The sequence below is a fragment of the Leptonychotes weddellii genome, chromosome 2 (genome assembly GCF_054177405.1).
Source record: "Leptonychotes weddellii isolate Sample4059 chromosome 2, ASM5417740v2, whole genome shotgun sequence".
NCBI lineage: Eukaryota > Metazoa > Chordata > Mammalia > Carnivora > Phocidae > Leptonychotes > Leptonychotes weddellii.
Window position 1 is genome coordinate 168,210,592 of NC_138370.1, and position 19,627 is coordinate 168,230,218.

At 36.4% G+C, this 19,627-nt stretch overlaps 1 protein-coding gene across 1 annotated transcript in view; it reads left to right on the top strand.

Moving 5' to 3' along the window:
* The first annotated feature begins 550 nt into the window (after positions 1-550).
* The window catches only part of FBXL5 (F-box and leucine rich repeat protein 5), a 28,560-nt gene continuing 9,483 nt past the window's right edge, over positions 551-19,627 (top strand). Inside the window, exons 1-7 of the mRNA XM_081812591.1 lie at positions 551-669; positions 2,222-2,408; positions 5,088-5,270; positions 7,748-7,873; positions 11,826-11,974; positions 12,554-12,636; positions 13,541-14,266. Coding sequence (XP_081668717.1) covers positions 652-669; positions 2,222-2,408; positions 5,088-5,270; positions 7,748-7,873; positions 11,826-11,974; positions 12,554-12,636; positions 13,541-14,266 — 1,472 coding nt within the window. The 5' untranslated portion in view covers positions 551-651. The remainder of the gene's footprint in view (positions 670-2,221; positions 2,409-5,087; positions 5,271-7,747; positions 7,874-11,825; positions 11,975-12,553; positions 12,637-13,540; positions 14,267-19,627) is intronic.

The window sequence follows — 19,627 nt, forward strand, 5'->3', positions numbered from 1 at the left end:
GGAGATGGCATCTTAGTTCATGTGAGAAAACCTTTTAGCTATTGTCCAGAATTAGACTGATTTACTTCAGGATGTCATGAGCCCCTTATCTTTGGAAGTATGTTGATACCTGGCCTTTTGAAGTAGACATGGTCTTCTCTCAGCGTAACGTAACAGACGTTGTGGATTGTGTAGTGGAGGGTACATTGGATGAGTATGAAGGGACTCTGGTGATCGAGTCCACTAGGCTCTTGAGGACTGCTCAGACGTAGATTAAGAAAACTGAAACAGAGAGATTATTATAAATGTATGCATTAGAAATCAATAGAAGTTTTGAGCAAATACTTGCTATTTTTAGACTTTTTATGACATTTTGAAGTATGAGATCACATTACTGAAAGAAATCAAGGTTCCTTTGCAAGATATTTTAAGGACATCTTTTATGCTTCAAAAAATACAGAGACCACTTTGCTATTTGTCAGTCTGTTTTTTTCCTGAGGTTTTATGTTGTATTTTAAACTTACTTCCTATGATCAGTATAATATAAATAAGGAAGCAAAACTTATAGGGTATAATTTTTTTTTACGTTTCTAGAATGAATGTGAGCAGTTAAATTATGCAAAACAGCTAAAAGAGAGATTGGAGGCTTTTACAAGAGATTTTCTTCCTCACATGAAAGAGGAAGAGGAGGTAAGCATAATTTTTTCTCCCTTATGATTTTGATTTATAAAATTTTTAAGATGTTGTTTTGCCTTTCATTCTTCAAAATAATGCATAGGAAGATAAGCCTCTGGTTCATTTTAGGAAAGGAAGAAAACCCCAAGAAAACATAAATTTTGTTACCTCAGAGAGGTTGTCACTGAATCAATGATTTAATTCATTTGCTCAACTAATATTTATTTTATTATTATGTAGATGGCACTGTATTGAATGTTAATAGCTTTTTATGTTACCTTAATGTCTTCTTAGAACCTTTAGAGGATTCTTGAAACTTTTTATTTATTTATTTATTTATTTATTTTAATTTTTAATCTTTTTTTTTTTTTTTAAGATTTTATTTATTTGAGAGAGAGAGAATGAGAGAGTCAGAGGGAGAAGCAGGGAGCCCGATGCGGGACTCGATCCCAGGACTCCAGGATCATGACCTGAGCCGAAGGCAGTCACTTAACCAGCTGAACCACCCAGGCGCCCCTCTTGAAACTTTTTAATGTTTTGTGTATTTTCATGCTAAGCTTAAAGAATTTTTAGTGTTCTTTTTTTTTTGGTAGGGGATTTTGGTAATCAAATGGTAGTGTTAAACTTAACCAATTTTATTCCTAGTACACATGTATTAGGATATCACTGAGTGGATGAGCAAAAGATTTTCCCATTCTCTTCTTTCTCTAAAAGTGGGGTGAATATTAGGATTAGGGTAAAGAATAGAAAAATTATTTTATGAGGAACTGGATTCTTGTTTAGTTGTTAATCAGTTACTGTGATGATTATCACCTATGGCTTCACCTTATAATCAGATCTGTATTTAAAAAAACAAAACCAAACCCCACATTTCAGCTCTTTCCAAACTGATTAAATCAGAGATACTGGCCTAGATATATTTTAAAGGTCCCCAAGTCATTGTAATATGAAACCAACATTGAAGCCACTGAGTTACTCGAATAGTGTTTCTTAACCTGTGATGCACATCAAAATTATCTGTGGAACCAAAAAAAAAAAAAAAACACAGCAACTGTGGCTTCATTTCTTAAAGATTCTAATTCTATAAATTGGAGGTTGGGACTAAGCATCTGTTTCAAAGAAGAAATGTAGATAGTTCAAGGTCTCAGTAGAGCTCTGAGTTTTAGGGTTCTTAGTACACTGGGTACCTTTCTACCTTTCTTATATGATTTAGAGGTCCTAGTGAGGTAGAGTTCAGTTGCTGGAGTAGCAAAAGGCAGTTAACTGACGTAAATGTCTAACCATATGAGACTGCTTAAGAGTGTTTGACAGCTTTGCACAGGAAAACCTTCTGCTTCTGATGCTTTTTAGTTACTTGGGATTTATTAGCCAGAGAAGCCATAGAAAGAAGGGTCTTTTTGGTGATATTTTTCTCTACACTTTTTTGGATAAGCTGACTTGGTGGCAACAACCAGAATTTTTCTCTCTTGGAAATACGGGGTCATAATACTACAATTGAGCCATTAATTCAAAGGTGTAGGGTAAACAAAACTAGTTAAGCATCTTTCCTTATGAATGTTTCATTTAGGTTTTTCAGCCAATGTTAATGGAATATTTTACCTATGAAGAGCTTAAGGATATTAAGAAGAAAGTGATTGCACAACACTGCTCTCAGAAGGACACCGCGGAACTCCTTAGAGGTCTTAGCCTGTGGAATCAAGCTGAGGAGCGACAGAAGTTTTTTAAATATTGTGTGGATGAAAAGTCCGATAAAGGTGAGATTCATATGTTTAGATAGTGAGTGATTAAGTTCTGAAGCCATTTGCATCTTGTTGATAAGAACTTTAGATTTTGTTTGAAGACTAATTTAAGCCATTTCTTTTTTTTTTTTTTTTTAAGATGTTTTTATTTATTTATTTGACAGAGAGAGACACAGTGAGAGAGGGAACACAAGCAGGGGGAGTGGGAGAGGGAGAAGCAGGCTTCCCACTGAGCAGGGAGCCCGATGCGGGGCTCAATCCCAGGACCCTGGGATCATGACCCGAGCTGAAGGAGACGCTTAACGACTGAGCCACCCAGGCACCCCGCCATTTATTTTCTTTTTTTTTTAATTTATTTGATAGAGAGAGCGACAGCCAGAGAGGGAACACAAGCTGGGGGAGTCGAAGAGGGAGAAGCAGGCTTCCCGCAGAGCAGGGAGCCCGATGTGGGGCTCGATCCCAGGACCCTGGGATCATGACCTGAGCTGAAGGCAGACGCTTAACGACTGAGCCACCCAGGCGCCCCTAAGCCATTTATTTTCAAGTGTACATTTAATTGAAGACAATAATTTCTTTTTTTTTTAAAGATTTTATTTATTTGAGAGAGAACAAGCGATGGGGAGGGACACAGTGTGGGGGGGGCGGGAAGAGAGAGAGAGAGAGAAGCAGACTCCCCGCTGATCAGGAAGCCTGATGTGGGGCTCAATCCCAGGCCCCTGAGCTGAAGGCTGACGCTTAGCCAACTGAGCCACCCAGGCGCCCTGAAGACAGTGGTTTCTAAAAATTTGGTGTGATTTATGATAATTTAACATCCCATATGCAGTGTAGTGTTGGGCCACGTGCAGTATAGTGTTTCTTAAAGGAACTTATGTAGTAATAATAATAATTATTATTATTTTGGTCAATCAGAATTATTGAACGCTCTCATATACAGAGCACTTTTGCAGTATCATCCAACTTTCCTTTTTTTCCCCCTCCCATCATCCAGCTTTCTGAGCTCCATTGACCGTAGTGACTGATTTTATCTTTCCTTGTTTTTTCCATCAGTCTTTAAAATCAGTTATGCTTATAGCTTTATTTCCATCCTTTTCCTTCTCTTAGCTTATATCCAGTAATACACGGGAGCAAGTATGAGAGGCATTTTTTTTCTATGTACAGTTACTTTGAGAAAACAAGTGAGAAATGCAAATAAAGTATGCTTGCCTTTTTTCTTCATAGACTACTTCCTCATATTTATTATTGATCTTTGATAGCTTTGCCTTTTAAAACATCATTAAAGAAAGTTGGCATCCTCAGGCTAGTAAAAATTTCTTTTCTGCTTCTAGATGGGCAGTATCGGTGACATTCCTCTTAAAATAGCTTAAAATTCTTTGAAATTGGTCCTTTTCTCTTCATTTAACAAAGTAGGTGAGATGCATGTTGAAACAAAAATGTTTTTATAGGTGAACCTATAATTAAACCCATAAAGCTTGTGTGCTCACTCTGAAATGCAGCTTGTGCCTTAGACACCAAGCCAAGACCTGTTGTGTCTAGTTTAATTGTAATTGTAACATGGGATTTAAAAGCATCACACTTACTACATTTAGTTTTCCCACTCCTTCAAAGCAAATTATAGCTGTATTATGATTAAATATTTGCCATTTGAAAAGGGTTAGGTTAAAGTAATTTGATCATAGCATTTCTGTATTTAAGTTGCTTTGTGAGGGCAAATCAGATATACAGTGTACCTCAAATTCTTTGCAGTCCTTATTGATGAATCTCTTGTAGTTTGTAGTCTGTATTGTAGCACTTCATTTGCATTTTTTTGAAAATTGCTAATGAAGTAATTCATTATAGGAAATTGGACATTCAATGACTTTTTTTTTTTTTTTAAGATTTTATTTATTTGACAGAGAGACATAGTGAGAGAGGGAACACAAGCAGGGGGAATGGGAGAGGGAGAAGCAGGCTTCCGCTGAGCAGGGAGCACGATGCAGGGCTCAATCCCAGGACCCTAGGATCATGACCTGAGCCGAAGGCAGACGCCTAACGACTGAGCCACCCAGGTGCCTCTCAATGACTGTTTTTTAAAATAATTGCTGACAAAAGACTGCTGATAAATGTACACCAACATTAGAAATGTTTACATGGTCTCAACTGGCTCACAAATAGTAGTGGGTTTGGCCACCTGTGGTTACAGAAGTTAGATTTCACAGACCTCTTATACCAAATGTGAAAATCAGAGAGGGAGCACAAGGAAAATATTGACAGGAGTCCTAATACATGAATGGAACGTGTTGTGAGATTTGTGTGTGTCATTAAAAATGCCTTGGAGATCTCATAATCTGGCCGACTCTACACTTGAAGCTGTATAACCTGCTGGGTTCCTTTTTCAAATGATGCTTCTTATGCTACAAAGTGAGTATTGTTTTTTCTGTGACGCCTTTGTAAGAGGAAGTCAATTCTGTGTTCATTATTGTAGCTCTCACTGATGAAGTATGATTTGGGCCATGATAGTTTAACCCTACGGGTTCTTAACAAGTTGAACATCCCCATGTTACCACTAATCCATGTTACTTCCTTTTCACATCTTGAAAGCAGGAAGGAGTGGACTTTAGGCACTGGATTTTATTTATAGAAATGTGATTGTAATTTCTTACTGCATTTGTTCTTACAGCCTTTAATGTTAAAGTTTTTCTTTTTTTTTTATTTCAGAAGCGGAAGTGTCAGAACAATCCACAGGTATAACCCATCTTCCTCCTGAGGTAATGCTGTCAATTTTCAGTTATCTTAATCCTCAAGAATTGTGTCGATGCAGTCAAGTAAGCACTAAATGGTCTCAGCTCGCAAAAACTGGATCGCTTTGGAAACATCTTTACCCTGTTCATTGGGCTAGAGGTAGGTAAATGAGACTTTTAATTTGTTTTAAAAATTACTTCAGTCTATTTTTTAAAATGATTACTTGTAGACATTAATAAGCAGGGTCAGGGAGGGAAATTCTGAGAGGTCAACCAAAAAGTAGATTTCACAGTTAGATGATGTGTTTTTTGTAAACACTTTTGAAAAACTAGCAATGCTCAAGTATTCGTGGGTGATTTATGTGATGTGCGGAATTTCTTTTAAGATAATTAAGAAAAAAATAGGGGAGAGAATGCAAAATAATTGGCAAAATGTTGATAATTGTTGAAGATAAGTGATGAGGTCATGGGTATTCATTATGCTACTTATTAAATGCTACTTCTACTTTTGCCTGTATTTGGAGTAAAAATGAAATTAATAGGTTGTCAGAACAGCTTTAAATAATTAGATTATTTAAAAATATAGAATAAATTTTTTTTTTTTAAAGATTTTATTTATTTATTTGACAGAGAGAGACACAGCGAGAGAGGGAACACAAGCAGGGGGAGTGGGAGAGGGAGGAGCAGGGAGAAGCAGGCTTCCCGCCGAGCAGGGAGCCCGATGCGGGGCTCGATCCCAGGACCCTGGGATCATGACCTGAGCCGAAGGCAGTCGCTTAACCAACTGAGCCACCCAGGCGCCCAAAAATACAGAATAAATTCTATAAAATGTAAAGATGGGGCACCATTATGGCTGCCTTGGTAGTGGCTCAAAATAACAATCTGTTTTGTCTTTAGCATTTTTTTTGTGATTGGTAATGCCTCATTTTAAATCACAATTTCATATTTATTTCATTGTGGTAAGTTACTTTTACATGTAAACAAAGAAAATTTCCTTTTCATGAGCATATAGTGCAGTCATGGAGTAAAAGCAAGTAATATGGCATACATTTTTCTATATGAAAATGAATGAAAAGTTTCTTCTAAGTGACTGTTTTAACTTCACATTTAAATTAAATGTTTTTGTTTTCTATAATTTGTCACTTTGACATGGAGATATATATTTCTCACATAATTAAATTATAAATTGAATTTAAAAAATTAATTTTTATGTTAATATATAGCACCCTTAAAATAGCTGTTGTTAGATATTTATTTTTTGAGCAAAGCTATTTGAAGTATTGGGTAGACTTATTAAATGATTAGAATTATTACTTTATGTAGAATAAATTTTCCTATTGTAGTAAAATGAAACATTGAGAAGGCAAATATGGATATATTTAATACTTTTTTGTTTAGCGATATTTTTAATTATTAATAACTAATTAATAGGGATTAATACATAATTAGGTACCATTTGATGTAAAGATCAAATGTAAAAATGCCGTACAAGACTTCTGTGACCTTAACCAGATCTTGGAGTCAGACGCGCTACCGTTGTGCCGCGAGGTCGGCCAACCTTAACCAGATCTTAACTGCTGCTCTTTTTTGTTTTTTATATGTTTAAACAAAAAGTTTCAATAAAATCTTTTTTTTTAAATTTGTTTATGGTGTTTGTTTCCTTTTTTTTTAATTTTTTTAAATTTTTTTAAATGTTTTATTTATTCATGAGAGTCAGAGAGAGAGGCAGAGGCAGAGGGAGAAGCAGGCTCCCAAGGAGCAGGGAGCCCGATGTGGGACTCGATCCCAGGACCCTGGGATCGTGACCTGAGCCGAAGGCAGACGCTTAACCATCTGAGCCACCCAGGCGCCCCTATGGTGCTTGTTTCTGGTGACTCTCAGTCAGAATTTATTTTACCACCATCCAGGGAACATTTTGAAATGTCTGTGAAGACATTTTTGTTTGTCCCATTTTGGGGGATTTTACAAGCCTCCAGTGAGTAGAGGCCAGGGTTGCTGCTAAACACTGTACTTCAGTGCACAGTACAGCTCCCCACAGCAAAGAATTACCCAGCCCGGAATGTCAGTACTGTTAAGATTGAGAAATTGTAATTTAGATGTAATACTAAGAGTTGAATAAATTAATTCCACATTGTCTCTCACTTCACAATTGTGTAATTTAATTGCAGTATATTCTCCAGGATCTTTAAATTTATGATTTAGCTTTACCCTAATCTTTCCCCTTTGACTATGTTCCTACCTATTGCTGAATTGCCGACTATTCACTACTGAGCAGAAAGTCTTTGCTTACTTTTGTTTATTAGCTATCATCATTTGGAGGGTATTGCTGGTGCCAATGTGAAGCCACAGTAGGGGAAAAAGGTTAAGTTCTTTTCAATGATTTCTAAAATTGCATGTAAGACTATTGATAATTACTTTTCATAATTCTTTTTTGTATGTCTGAAATTCCTTTGCATATTAAGTGTAATTTTTAAACCATAATTGAACATTTCTAACAATTGCTGGCCCATTGCTTAGAGCTCAAGTATTTTCTGTGTGCAGAGATTTTTATTGTAAAGAGGTAATTTTTTTTTTTTTTTTTGGTAATGGTAGCCAGTCTAATCTTATTTTGTTCCTCTTTATTTATTTGTTGAGTAGGTGACTGGTATAGTGGTCCAGCAACTGAACTTGATACTGAACCTGATGAGGAATGGGTGAAAAACAGAAAAGATGAAAGTCGTGCTTTTCAGGAGTGGGATGAAGATGCTGATATAGATGAATCTGGTAAGCTGTGTTTGGAATTAAAATTAGTACATGGTTCTTTAGTAATTAATATTATATTTAACAGTTAAGTGCTTATAAATTATTAGGTGTTAAGATTACAATTCTAAGCAAATTGGAGTTTATAAGCCTGCTACTTTGTAAAACTTTTTTTTTTTTTAAAGATTTATTTATTTATTTGACAGAGACACAGTGAGAGAGGGAACACAAGCAGGGGGGAGTGGGAGAGGGAGAAGCAGGCTTCCCGCCGAGCAGGGAGCCCGATGTGGGGCTCGATCCCAGGACTCTGGGATCATGACCTGAGCCAAAGGCAGACGCTTAACAACTGAGCCACCCAGGCGCCCCAACTTTGTAAAATTTGAAAGAATAATAAACAAATTTAAAATTTATTCTGTTTAAGTTTATATAGGGTTATTTCCCATCTGTTTTTATATTTAAAGCTTAAATCAAAAAATAATGTTTGTTCTCCTTATTGAAGTAATGTACGTTCATTATAGCACTTTGCGGTTTACAGTGTGTTTTTTAGGACCATTTTATTTGATCATTTCAGCAATATTTATTGAGTCATCGTGGCCCAGAGGAAGGAGCACGAAGCTGTTGAATCTGTTTATTCATTTGTAAACAGTCATACCATTTGCCTCACAATGTTGTTGTGGAATTAAGAAGTAATGTATATGTGAAAATTCTCCGTAAATGACGAGGGATTATAATAACTAGCGTAGCTGTTCTGTAAGCACTGTGGGAGAATTGAAGGGTGACTAAGACTTTATCCCTACCCTTAAAGAACTCATATGGGAGAGAATTTAGAATAGGTAATTCTTTTTTTTTTTTTTAAGATTTTATTTATTTATTTGACAAAGAGAGACACAGCGAGAGAGGGAACACGAGCAGGGGGAGTGGGAGAGGGAGAAGCAGGTTTCCCGCTGAGCAGGGAGCCCGATGCGGGGCTTGATACCAGGACCCTGGGATCCTGACCTGAGCTGAAGGCAGATGCTTAATGACTGAGCCACCCAGGCGCCCCTAGAATAGGTAATTGTTAATTCAAGGTGTATAATAAAAAATGCCACAATAGAGGTGCAGAAAGACACTATTTGGGAGTGTGGAGGAGGGAGATACAAATTCTTAGATACTGTTCTAGGAAATAATTACTAAAAGATGGTGAAATCATGAAAAAAAACCCAACAGATAAGATATTCTAATACCTGGTAAAACTGAAACTGTAGGGAATTTTTATTTATAACTTGCCCACTTAAAAAATACTAAGCTGGGGGCGCCTTGGTGGTACAGTCGGCTAAGCTTCTGACTCTTGGTTTCTGCTCAGGTGGTGATCTCAGGGTTGTGGGATCCAGCCCCGTGTCAGGCTCCATGCTCAGCGGGGAGTCTGCTTGAGTTTCTCTCCCTCCCCCCGCACCAAAATAAATAAATAAATCTTAAAAAATAGTAAGCTGGTTTGGCAAAAGAACTAAACACGTGGAAAAAGAGGAGTATAAATATAAAGATTATTATTTCAGTACAACTTCTGTGAAATGAAGTCACTGCATTGTGTTATAGTTTTGAACATTTAGAGGATGCTACATAAGGAAAAGGTCTGTTCCAGGTAGATTTGGTGATATGCTTACCCTGTGGCAAGAACTTTCTTGGGCATGAGGTTAATAGTGAAGGATATAGGAAAAAAAATCCTTGGCCTTAAAATTTGGAGAGGGGAGGGGCGCCTGGGTGGCTCATTCAGTTAAGCATCTCCCTTTGGCACAGGTCATGATCTCAGGGTCCTGGGATCAAGCCCCACACTGGGCTCCTTGCTCAGCCAGGAATCTGCTTCTTCCTCACTTGTCTCCCTCTGCCCCTCCACCTGCTTTTTAACTCCCTCTCTCTCAAATAAATAAAATCTAAAAAAAAAAAAAAATTTTTTTATGGAGAGGGGAGATAAACAAACCCAGGCAAAATATATATGCTATATTGGATAGTGTCAAGTGCCACGGAGAAAAATGAAGTGCCAGGAAGAGAGGAAAGAAATTTAAATTTTAAGTAGGGTGATTAGTTAAGGTCCTCTGAGAAATCTGAGTAAAACCCATGTGAGTTTTAAAGTCTTTACCAAACTTAGCGTATTTGTGTCAATGCTTGAGGATAGCCAAAGAATGCTTATCAATAAGATTCACATTGAAGGTAAAGGTTAAGGCTGTAATGATTGAGCCTTGTTAAGGTAATATATGTGTTCAGCTGTTTGGTGTATCTAAGACTAAACTTTGGATCTACAAACTGTGTTTTTATGTTAGTGCTTTTTTAGTTTAGTTGTCTTTACTAGTCTTGCAGGAAGATAATGTTCTTCGTAGGATGTTTAATTTCTTTTTTGTTTTTTTTTTTAAGGATTTCACAGTAAATAATACAGATTTAGATAGAGAGGACCACAGAAACAAAAGAATTATTTGGGAATAAAATTACAGTAGAATAAATAGGGTTTGCTAAAAGTCATTTTTATCTCTGCACTTTACACATATGTCTGACTAAACAAAAAATTTAAAGATTTTATTTATTTATTCATAAGAGACAGAGAGAGAGAGGCAGAGTGAGAAGCAGGCTCCCTACTGAGCTGGGAGCTCGATGCGGGACTCGATCCCAGGACCCTGGGATCATGACCCGAACCGAAGGTAGATGTTTAACCATCTGAGCCACCCAGGCACCCTAAACAAGAAATTTAGGTAAATCTGTAAATATGGAACCATTAGTCACAAATTCAGAATTTTTCTTTTCATATTTCATTTCTTAGCCACACTCAGTTTTATTTTAAATGAGACTGTCTTAAAAATGATACTTTTCTTAATTTATTCTGTTAAACTATTTTATGTTTAGAGACATTCAGATTAGGTCTTTAGGTAAGCATAATAATAATAGTGTCCTGAGAAAGGTGATACAATTATTAATTCATTCTTTTTAGTGTAGTTGGTGTATTTTTTTCCCTTATATCAAATTGGAGTTTGTAGTGTTTTTGTTGTGTTGGTTGTTAACAGGGTGGCATCCTATTGTAAACATCTAAGCTCTACAGAAGTTATTAAGCAAAAATCAAAAGCCATGCTTCTTAAAAATTCTAAGGTACTTTTGTTTGATTCGTTATGACCAGGCTCACTCAATTGTTTTAAATCCCTTTTAGCTCTGTGTACCTTTTATTTTTCTAAAATAACAAATGATACTTTTTATCATAGTCATCTTTCTTTTAACATCCTGTATTTTCTTGAAGAGCTTCTACTATTCTTTTAATCTTTTTTTTTTTTAATTTTTATTTATTTATTCATGAGAGACAGAGAGAGAGAGAGAGAGGCAGAGGGAGAAGCAGGCTCCCAAGGAGCAGGGAGCCCGATGCGGGACTCGATCCCAGGACCCTGAGATCATGACCTGAGCTGAAGGCAGACGCTTAACCATCTGAGCCACCCAGGCGCCCCTCTACTATTCTTTTAAATATTCAGTTTTTTTTCCAAAACTTTTTCAAGTTCCTGAAACTGGAGTTATTTTTCTCTCTCTGCTATACTTCCTAATCACCTTCAACCTTGAAGCAAGTGAAAAAAAATCTTCCCTTCATTCTCATTATAAACTTTTTTTCCCCTTTTGTCTCTTTTTAGTTGATGTCAGACGTGTTAAATATTAAGTTCTGGTGAGTGAGACCTTGTCCATTGAAGTTGCTTTGCATACATAAGGGAGTTTAAGAATAGCATAAAGTATTAAAAAAAGAGAGAGAGGGAAAAGGCGGCGCCTGACTCTTGATCATAGCTTGGGTCTTGATTTCAGGGTCATGTGTTCAAGCCCTGCGTTGGGCTCCGCACTGGACATGGAGCCTACATTAAAAAAAAAAAAAAAAAAAAAGAATAGCAAAAAGTATTTCATATTTAATGACTTGGTGATTCCTTGAGTAGCCTAGTTATAATTAGTGGTATCAAATTCTTAGATTTTTGAATTCATTTTACAGAAGAGTCTGCAGAGGAATCGATTGCTATCAGCATTGCACAAATGGAAAAACGTTTACTTCATGGCTTAATTCATAACATTCTGCCATATGTTGGAACTTCAGTAAAAACTATAGTATTAGCATACAGCTCTGCAGTTTCCAGCAAAATGGTATGTATAAATTAGCACTAGTTTGGGTATTAAGAAAAAGTAGCAGTGATCTAAATTTGTTTTACTTATTTCTGAATTTAATGAAGGAAAAAAAAAAAGCTGTTTACCCATGAGAGTGTCTTCCCAAAGGCAGGCATGCACTGCTAACTTTTCATGCTATTTAATTTCAGTTTTCATAGTAATTTTGGTATAGGTACTGTCTACACGTTATAGAAAAGGAAACAGACTAGGAGACAAACAATTTATTCAGTTTCACAGATACTAAGTTAAGTGATGAAACCCAGTTTTTTATGATTCCTTATATGTAAGGCTTGGTAAAACAGGCACGTGAGATTAAATTAACTGTTTTACAAGTCTGTCTTGTAATGTCCTACATTAGAATCTCATTGGGTATTCCTTAAAAATGTAAATTTCCTGGGTCTAATCTCATGGTTATTAAAACAGATTCTCCAGAGTTTGAGTCCAGAATATAGTAAAACAGAATTGAAGTGATGTTTACATGCCCAAAAGCTTGAGAACCACTGGCTTATGTTATTTACTAAAAGTTGTATCTTTCTTAATCCACCCTCCCCACCTTAGGTTAGGCAGATATTAGAACTTTGTCCTAACTTGGAGCATCTGGATCTGACCCAGACTGACATTTCAGATTCTGCGTTTGACAGGTTAGTTATTTTTGAATATTTCAGTATTATAATTTATTTCTACCTATGAATTAGTAGAATTGTTCTGTAGTTCGTTTCCATAATTACAGTTTAATTGTATTATTTTTTTTACTTTCAGATCTCAGTCATGTATGACTATAACTTGATAATACCCTCCAGTTCTTTGCTTCTTTGTCCATAGGGTCCAGCTGATCCAGAAATTCAATTTGCATCATCCTGTCATCTTTATAATCCTGTTACTGTGTCTAGACCTTTGAGCCTTGCTGGGCAGTCAGTGTAGATTGGCACTATATGTTTTTAAGAAGTTTCCAATTTCATCTGGGCTCCAAATGCCATTTGGCAAAGCTTTCTCTTACATTCTTCATATTCTGGAACTGTAACACTTTCCTCAAGCTACAATCTTCACAGGTTTTATTTCCTTAGATGCCATCACTTTCCTTCTTATTCTACCTCACCCTTCTCTTTCCCACCCTAGCATTTATATCAGCATCTCTCTTCCTGTTTCAGAGGGAGAGGTGTACCTTTCTCTGGCTATGGCCAATTCTCTCCCAGTTCCTAGACTTTGTTTCTTCTGGATCTTCCTCCTTTAATCATTAGTTATTCTTTCTTTGGTGTTTGTACAGCCTTTCCTCCTGGTTACTTTTTGGAATAATAAGTGAAGTCTCTCCCTTCTGTACCTTTCTCCTCTCCTGCCCTTCTGTTAGGTTAGCAATACTCTTAGACCCTAATTACTCTTACTGTCTTTTCCTATCCCTAGCATCTAAAATGATGCCTCACAGTAGATATTCAGTAAATATTTGATTATATTAGATTTTAAATCTTCTAGTTTCTATCTACTCACAGTCATATGCTTTTGGAGATTTTAACAATATCCACTGATAGTCTTATTATTTCTTAATTATAGTTGGTCTTGGCTTGGTTGCTGTCAGAGTCTTCGGCATCTTGATCTGTCTGGATGTGAAAAAATCACAGATGCGGCTCTAGAGAAGATCTCTAGAGCCCTTGGAATTCTGACATCTCATCAGAGTGGCCTTTTAAAAACTTCTACGAGCAAAATTACTTCGACTACATGGAAGAATAAAGACATTACCATGCAGTCCACCAAGCCGTATGCTTGTTTGCACGATTTAACTAACAAAGGTATTGGAGAAGAAATGGATAATGAACACCCCTGGACTAAGCCCATTTCTTCTGACACTTTCACTTCTCCGTATGTGTGGATGTTAGATGCTGAAGATTTGGCTGATATTGAAGATGCTGTAGAATGGAGACATAGAAATGTTGAAAGTCTTTGTGTAATGGAAACAGCATCCAATTTTAGTTGTTCCTCCGCTGGTTGTTACAGTAAAGATATTGTTGGACTAAGGACTAGTGTCTGTTGGCAACAGCATTGTGCTTCTCCAGCCTTTGCATATTGTGGTCATTCGTTTTGTTGTACAGGAACAGCTCTAAGAACTATGTCAGCACTCCCAGAGTCTTCTGCATTGTGTAAAAAAGCATCAAGGACTAGATTGCTTAGAGGAAAAGACTTAATTTACTCTGGGAGTGAAAAATCTGATCAAGAGACTGGACGTGTACTTCTCTTTCTCAGTCTGTCTGGATGTTATCAGATTACAGACCATGGTCTCAGGTAAGTAATCAGTTGCAGAATATTAAGAAATGGACATGCTTACATCCTCAAATGGAATATGAAAATTTCAGTCTAAGTCATTCCTTTTAGCTGATTTGTTTAACCGAAAGAGTTAACCAGAATCTGTCTTAGTTCAAAGCATTAGAACAATATAACTTGAGCTCGAAGTTTCATTTCAGTCCATTTAAATTCTTTGTGATATACAGAAGAACATTAAGAGTTTATTTTGTTTTTTTTAAAAAGAATTTTTGTTTATTTTTCAGAGAGAGAGAGTGCGTGTGTGCACATAAGATGGGGAAGGGCAGAGGGAGAAGCAGACTCCCCGCTGAGCAGGGAGCCCGATGCGGGGCTTGATTCCAGGACCCTGGGATCCTGACCTGAGCCGGAGGCAAACACTTAACCAATTGAGCCACCCAGGCGCCCAGAACATTGATTTTAATCAATACTTAGCAAATGCCTCCAAATTTTCTAAGGTGCTTTAGTGGGTAAAAAGATAAATGAGATGATAGTTTTTCCCTCAAGAGCTTATAACAGAGAAGAAAATAATGTATACCATATTCTGTTGCTGTGTATTATTTTTGTACACTCTATAAGGGATGTCGAGTAAAGATTCTCTGGGGATCAAAGGAGAGAGAGAGAGAGACAGACCTTTCATTCAATTGTAGTAAATGATGAGGAAATTTAATGAGGAAGGGTGCCTGTCTGGGTCAGTCAACAGAGCATCTGACTCTTGATCTCAGGGTTGTGAGTTCAAGCCCCACGTTGGACATGGAGGGGGAGTGCCTACTTAAAAAAAAAAAAAAAAGGAAAAAAATTAAGAAATGACACTGAATTGAATCTTGAGGAAAAACGAAGGATTTTGATAGGTGGCAGTTGGAGCAGACACCATTCATTCCAAGCAGTGGGGAATACTTGAGCACACCATACACGCAGTAGTAAAGCGCTGTTGTAGTTGCTTTTATTGTTATTTTGTTGTACGGCTGTTCTCAGCATTAATAATGTGCAATAATTATTTCATTATCTTTGATAGGAACTTTTGGAAATTGTTTATGTGTTTTCTCTTTTACCCTGTAATAGACTTGAATTTTATTAAGGTTCTTTAATAATGGGGTGCTAGACATGTTAAACAATGAAAATTCATCCAAATAAAGCCTAATACTCTTCTTTTCTCGGAGGTATGATCTTTAGCAGATTAAGTTGGACTCAATAGGGAATGTCTAGAGACTTGGTATTCCAGTTTGGTTGTAGTGAAGGATACGTACTGGGCGATGGTTGGATATAAGTTTATAAAAGTAGGTTGGTGATATATAAGTGGAAGGCAGAAAAGCAGAAAAATAGTATTTTTTGAGTAGCTTTTTGTATTCTTTCTTTAAGGAGCGAGGTCCTTAAAAAAATACGTATTTCAAATGTACCCCATATGGTTTAATAATTTACAAAAATGTTGTTTTCAGTTAAAACTTCTATAAATAAAAATCCTATTTTAAATTTATAGGAAAGTTAGCAGAAAAAGGGATCTTTGTAAAGGTTTTTGAAAAGAAAATAATTCTATACTAATTTATTGGCATTAATACTAGAATTTGGCCTACTAAAGGGGTGCAGAATTACATTTATTTCATCATTTAGGATTTTCTTTAACTTAAATGAGTCATGGTTTTATATTGGGGATTTTTGGAAACTGTAGAATGTCTGTAGAGTAATTTAGTGCCATTATATTGCCTTAAGTTTTTACAAAAAGCACTGTTGAGTTGTATTGGAATTGAATAGCCAGAGTTTAGAGTTTTTGGTCTTTGAGCATGAGCTGCTTGTACTGCCTTTTTAAGTTATAAAGAGACTACATGGGAGAAGTTCTGTATTTTACTTTCTGGTTTTTTTTGTCATTAGAATCTTTAGTCGATTAAATTGATCTCTTTCTTCCTAGAGCAAGGAAGGGTGGAGGTGAAACATTCATTAGCCCAGAGAGGTATCTCTTCTCAGCAGCTAGATTCTAGTTCATGTTTTATAGGACCCACTTGGAGCCCTGTTAGGTTATGTGTTCTTATGCAAAATCTTGGAGAAAATACCATGGTTCACTCACTTTGGGGCCAGACAGACTTGGTGTAGGTTGATACTGTTTTCTTTTTCTACATAACTGTCTTTGTCTAAAATACTTAACCTGAGCCTTATATAAAATGAATAGATGACACATAGTAGATTTTCAGTAAGTAGTAGCCGCTGTGTAATGATGTTAGTTATCTTTGACATGAGCCTTTGGAAACTGACTACATATTTATATAGTAAGAAGACAGTATATAATACACATAACATACAAAATATGTGTTAATTGACTGTTTATGTTATGGGTAAGGCTTCTAGTCAGTAGTAGGCTACTAGCAGTTAAGTGTTTGGGAGTCAGAAGTTACACTCAGATTTTCTCTTGCGTGAGGTGGGGATTGTTGATGTGCTTACCTCCGAGTTGTTCAGGGGTCAACTGTAGATTTGAGTATTACCAGACTTCTTTAATAATCGGATGTCAGATATGTTATAATGAAGAATTTATCCAGCACAAAACCTAATACTTCCCTGCCATTATAAAAGATACTTAATATGAGATTATTACAAAAATCTTCCAGAAGTCGTGTACAAGAATGTTTTCCCCTGAGGTAACTGCTGTTACTATGGTTTGGCTGCTGTGCATCATTCCCTTAATTTTCTTTTTGTTCAAACTAAGGTGCATAGATTGTAGTTAAAGCAGTAGAAAGTAAAAGACAACCATATTCTCATTCCTTTTTAAACTTTTTTATTATATTTTTATATTATATTCCTGATATGGTTTAAGTTGTTTTTGAATGTAAATTGGTTTTAAAGTAAAAGGAATCTTTGGTTCAGTTTAAAACCTAATAATTCATTTTCCAATACCATTATCTTTTTCATTACCACTATACGTTATTAAAACTTATTTGTGGCTCCATTCAGTTGCATTTTTTCTTTTTCTTTTTTTTCAGTTTTATTTTAAGTAATCTCTACACCCAATGTGAGACTCAAACTCACAACCCTGAGATCAAGACTTGCATGCTCTTCTGACTGAGCCAGCCAGGCGCCCCTCAGTTGCGTTTTCTTTTTTTTTTCTAATTTTTAATTTTTTTAAGTTTAAAATTTTTTTTACTTTTAATGTTGTGGTGGGTTTTTTTGGGAGGGGGTACAAAAAGGTGATTTTATGAAAGTATGGGGACAGAACCCGTGAGCAGAAAAAGCTGCTGCCACTTTTATTGTTTCTTAAGTAGGCTCCATACCCATCCTGAAGTCCAATGTGTAGGGCCCAAACTCAGTACCCTGAGATTCAAGACCTGAGCTGAAGTCGAGTCAGGCACTCAACCAACTGAGCCACCCACGTGCCCCCAGTTGCATTTTCAACATGACCAGTTTTACTGTTCAGAGAATGAAATAACACATACAACCTTTTGTAACATTTCAGAGCTGCAGTGATATCTGAGCAAGTGGCAGTTTTCCTGTTTTCTTAGTTTTGTTGGGATATTTTTAAATAAGCCAAAATTTATTAAAAATTCTGTATAATTAAAAATCGATTTCAAAGGGAGTCAGAATTTTGATTAATATAATTAAGAGGTATCTTCTATTTGCTTTTAGTGAAAAAGGATTTAGAAACTTCTTAGTAAGGTTTGGAAAATGCTAGGAGGGGGGCATATTTCATCTAAAAGCAGAATTATAGAGGGGATGCGTTGGGGGGGTTGGGGGAACTGGGTGATGGACATTAAGGAGGGCACATGATATAATGAGCACTGGGTATTATATAAGACTGATGAATTACTGAACTCTACATCTGAAACTAATAATACATTATATGTTAATTAATTGAATTTAAATAAATGCAAAAAAAAGCACAGAATTATAGGGCTTTATTTGAATACAAGTTTCCATCCCCACTTCCCTCTAAGGCAGGAAGTGAATTCCTAAGTGAAATTTGAAAAAAAGCATGAAAGTGATTTTTAGTTATTTCACAGTATGATTTTGGCACTTACTAATTTTGATATTAACCTTAGAAATAACTAAGTAAAAAATTTACTGCTATTGGCAATGGAAGTAAGTTACATTTCTACCTTACGGTTTTGCAACTAGTGGTGAAGAGTTTGTATATGAGATATCCTTGAAATAAACACTTGAGTTTGAATTTTTTTTAAAGATTTATTTATTTTAGAGAGAGAGAGCACATGGTGGGGTGGGGCAGAGGGAGAGGGAGAGAGAGCCTTAAGCAGACTGCACTCACTTAGCATGGAGCCCCATGTGGGGCTTGATCTCACGACCTTGAGATCATGACCTGAGCCAAAACCAAGAGTCAGATGCTTAACCAACTGCACCACCCAGGTGCCCCTGACTGAGTTTGAATTTAAGGAAGAATTAATTTTGATGATGGGGAACCACATAGGAACTATCTTATCTGATATCATTTGGACTGCTGGCTGACTGAAAAAGTCTCCAGTCTGAGTGCAAATGACCTTTTAGTCAGGTTTCCTGAAGGAATCTTTCTAAATCATTTAAATATTTATTGAGCACCTACTACATGACTTGCTCTGTTCTAATTGCTAGGGATCTATAAATAAGACAAATTCCCTCTTTTCATAGAGTTTATAATCTAGTGGTAGTAATAGACCGTAAACATGTAATATCAGACTGTTCTGAAGAAAAGTAAAGTTAGTTTATGGAGTAGAGAATACATAGAATGCTCCTTCATATTTGATAAGCAGGAAAGGCTTTGAAAAGAAGCATTTTTTGAGTAGAGATTGGAATAAAGTTAGTGCATTTTATATGCATTTCTTGGGAAAAAGGCTAAGGAAATAAATGCAAATTTTTTTGCATTTTGCTGAGCCACCCACGTGCCCCAGAACACTTTTTATTGTTATGTTAGTCACCATACAGTACATCATTAGTTTTTGATGTAGTGTTCCATGATTCATTGTTTGCATATAACACCCAGTGCTCCATGCAGTATGTGCCCTCCTTAATACCCATCACTGGGCTAACCAATCCCCCCACCCCCCTCCCCTCTAAAACCCTCAGTTTGTTTCTCTGAGTCCATAGTCTCTCATGGTTTGTCTCCCTCTCCGATTTTCCCCCTTCATTTTTCCCTTCCTTCTCTTAATGTCCTCCATGCTATTCTTTATGTTCCACAAATAAGTGAAACCATATGATAATTGACTTTCTCTGCTTGATTGACTTCACTTAGCATAATCTCCTCCAGTTCCATCCATGTTGATATAAAAGTTGGGTATTCACCCTTTCTGATGGCTGAGTAATATTCCATTGTATATATGGACCACATCTTTATCCATTCATCTGTTGAAGGGCATCTCGGCTCTTTCCACAGTTTGG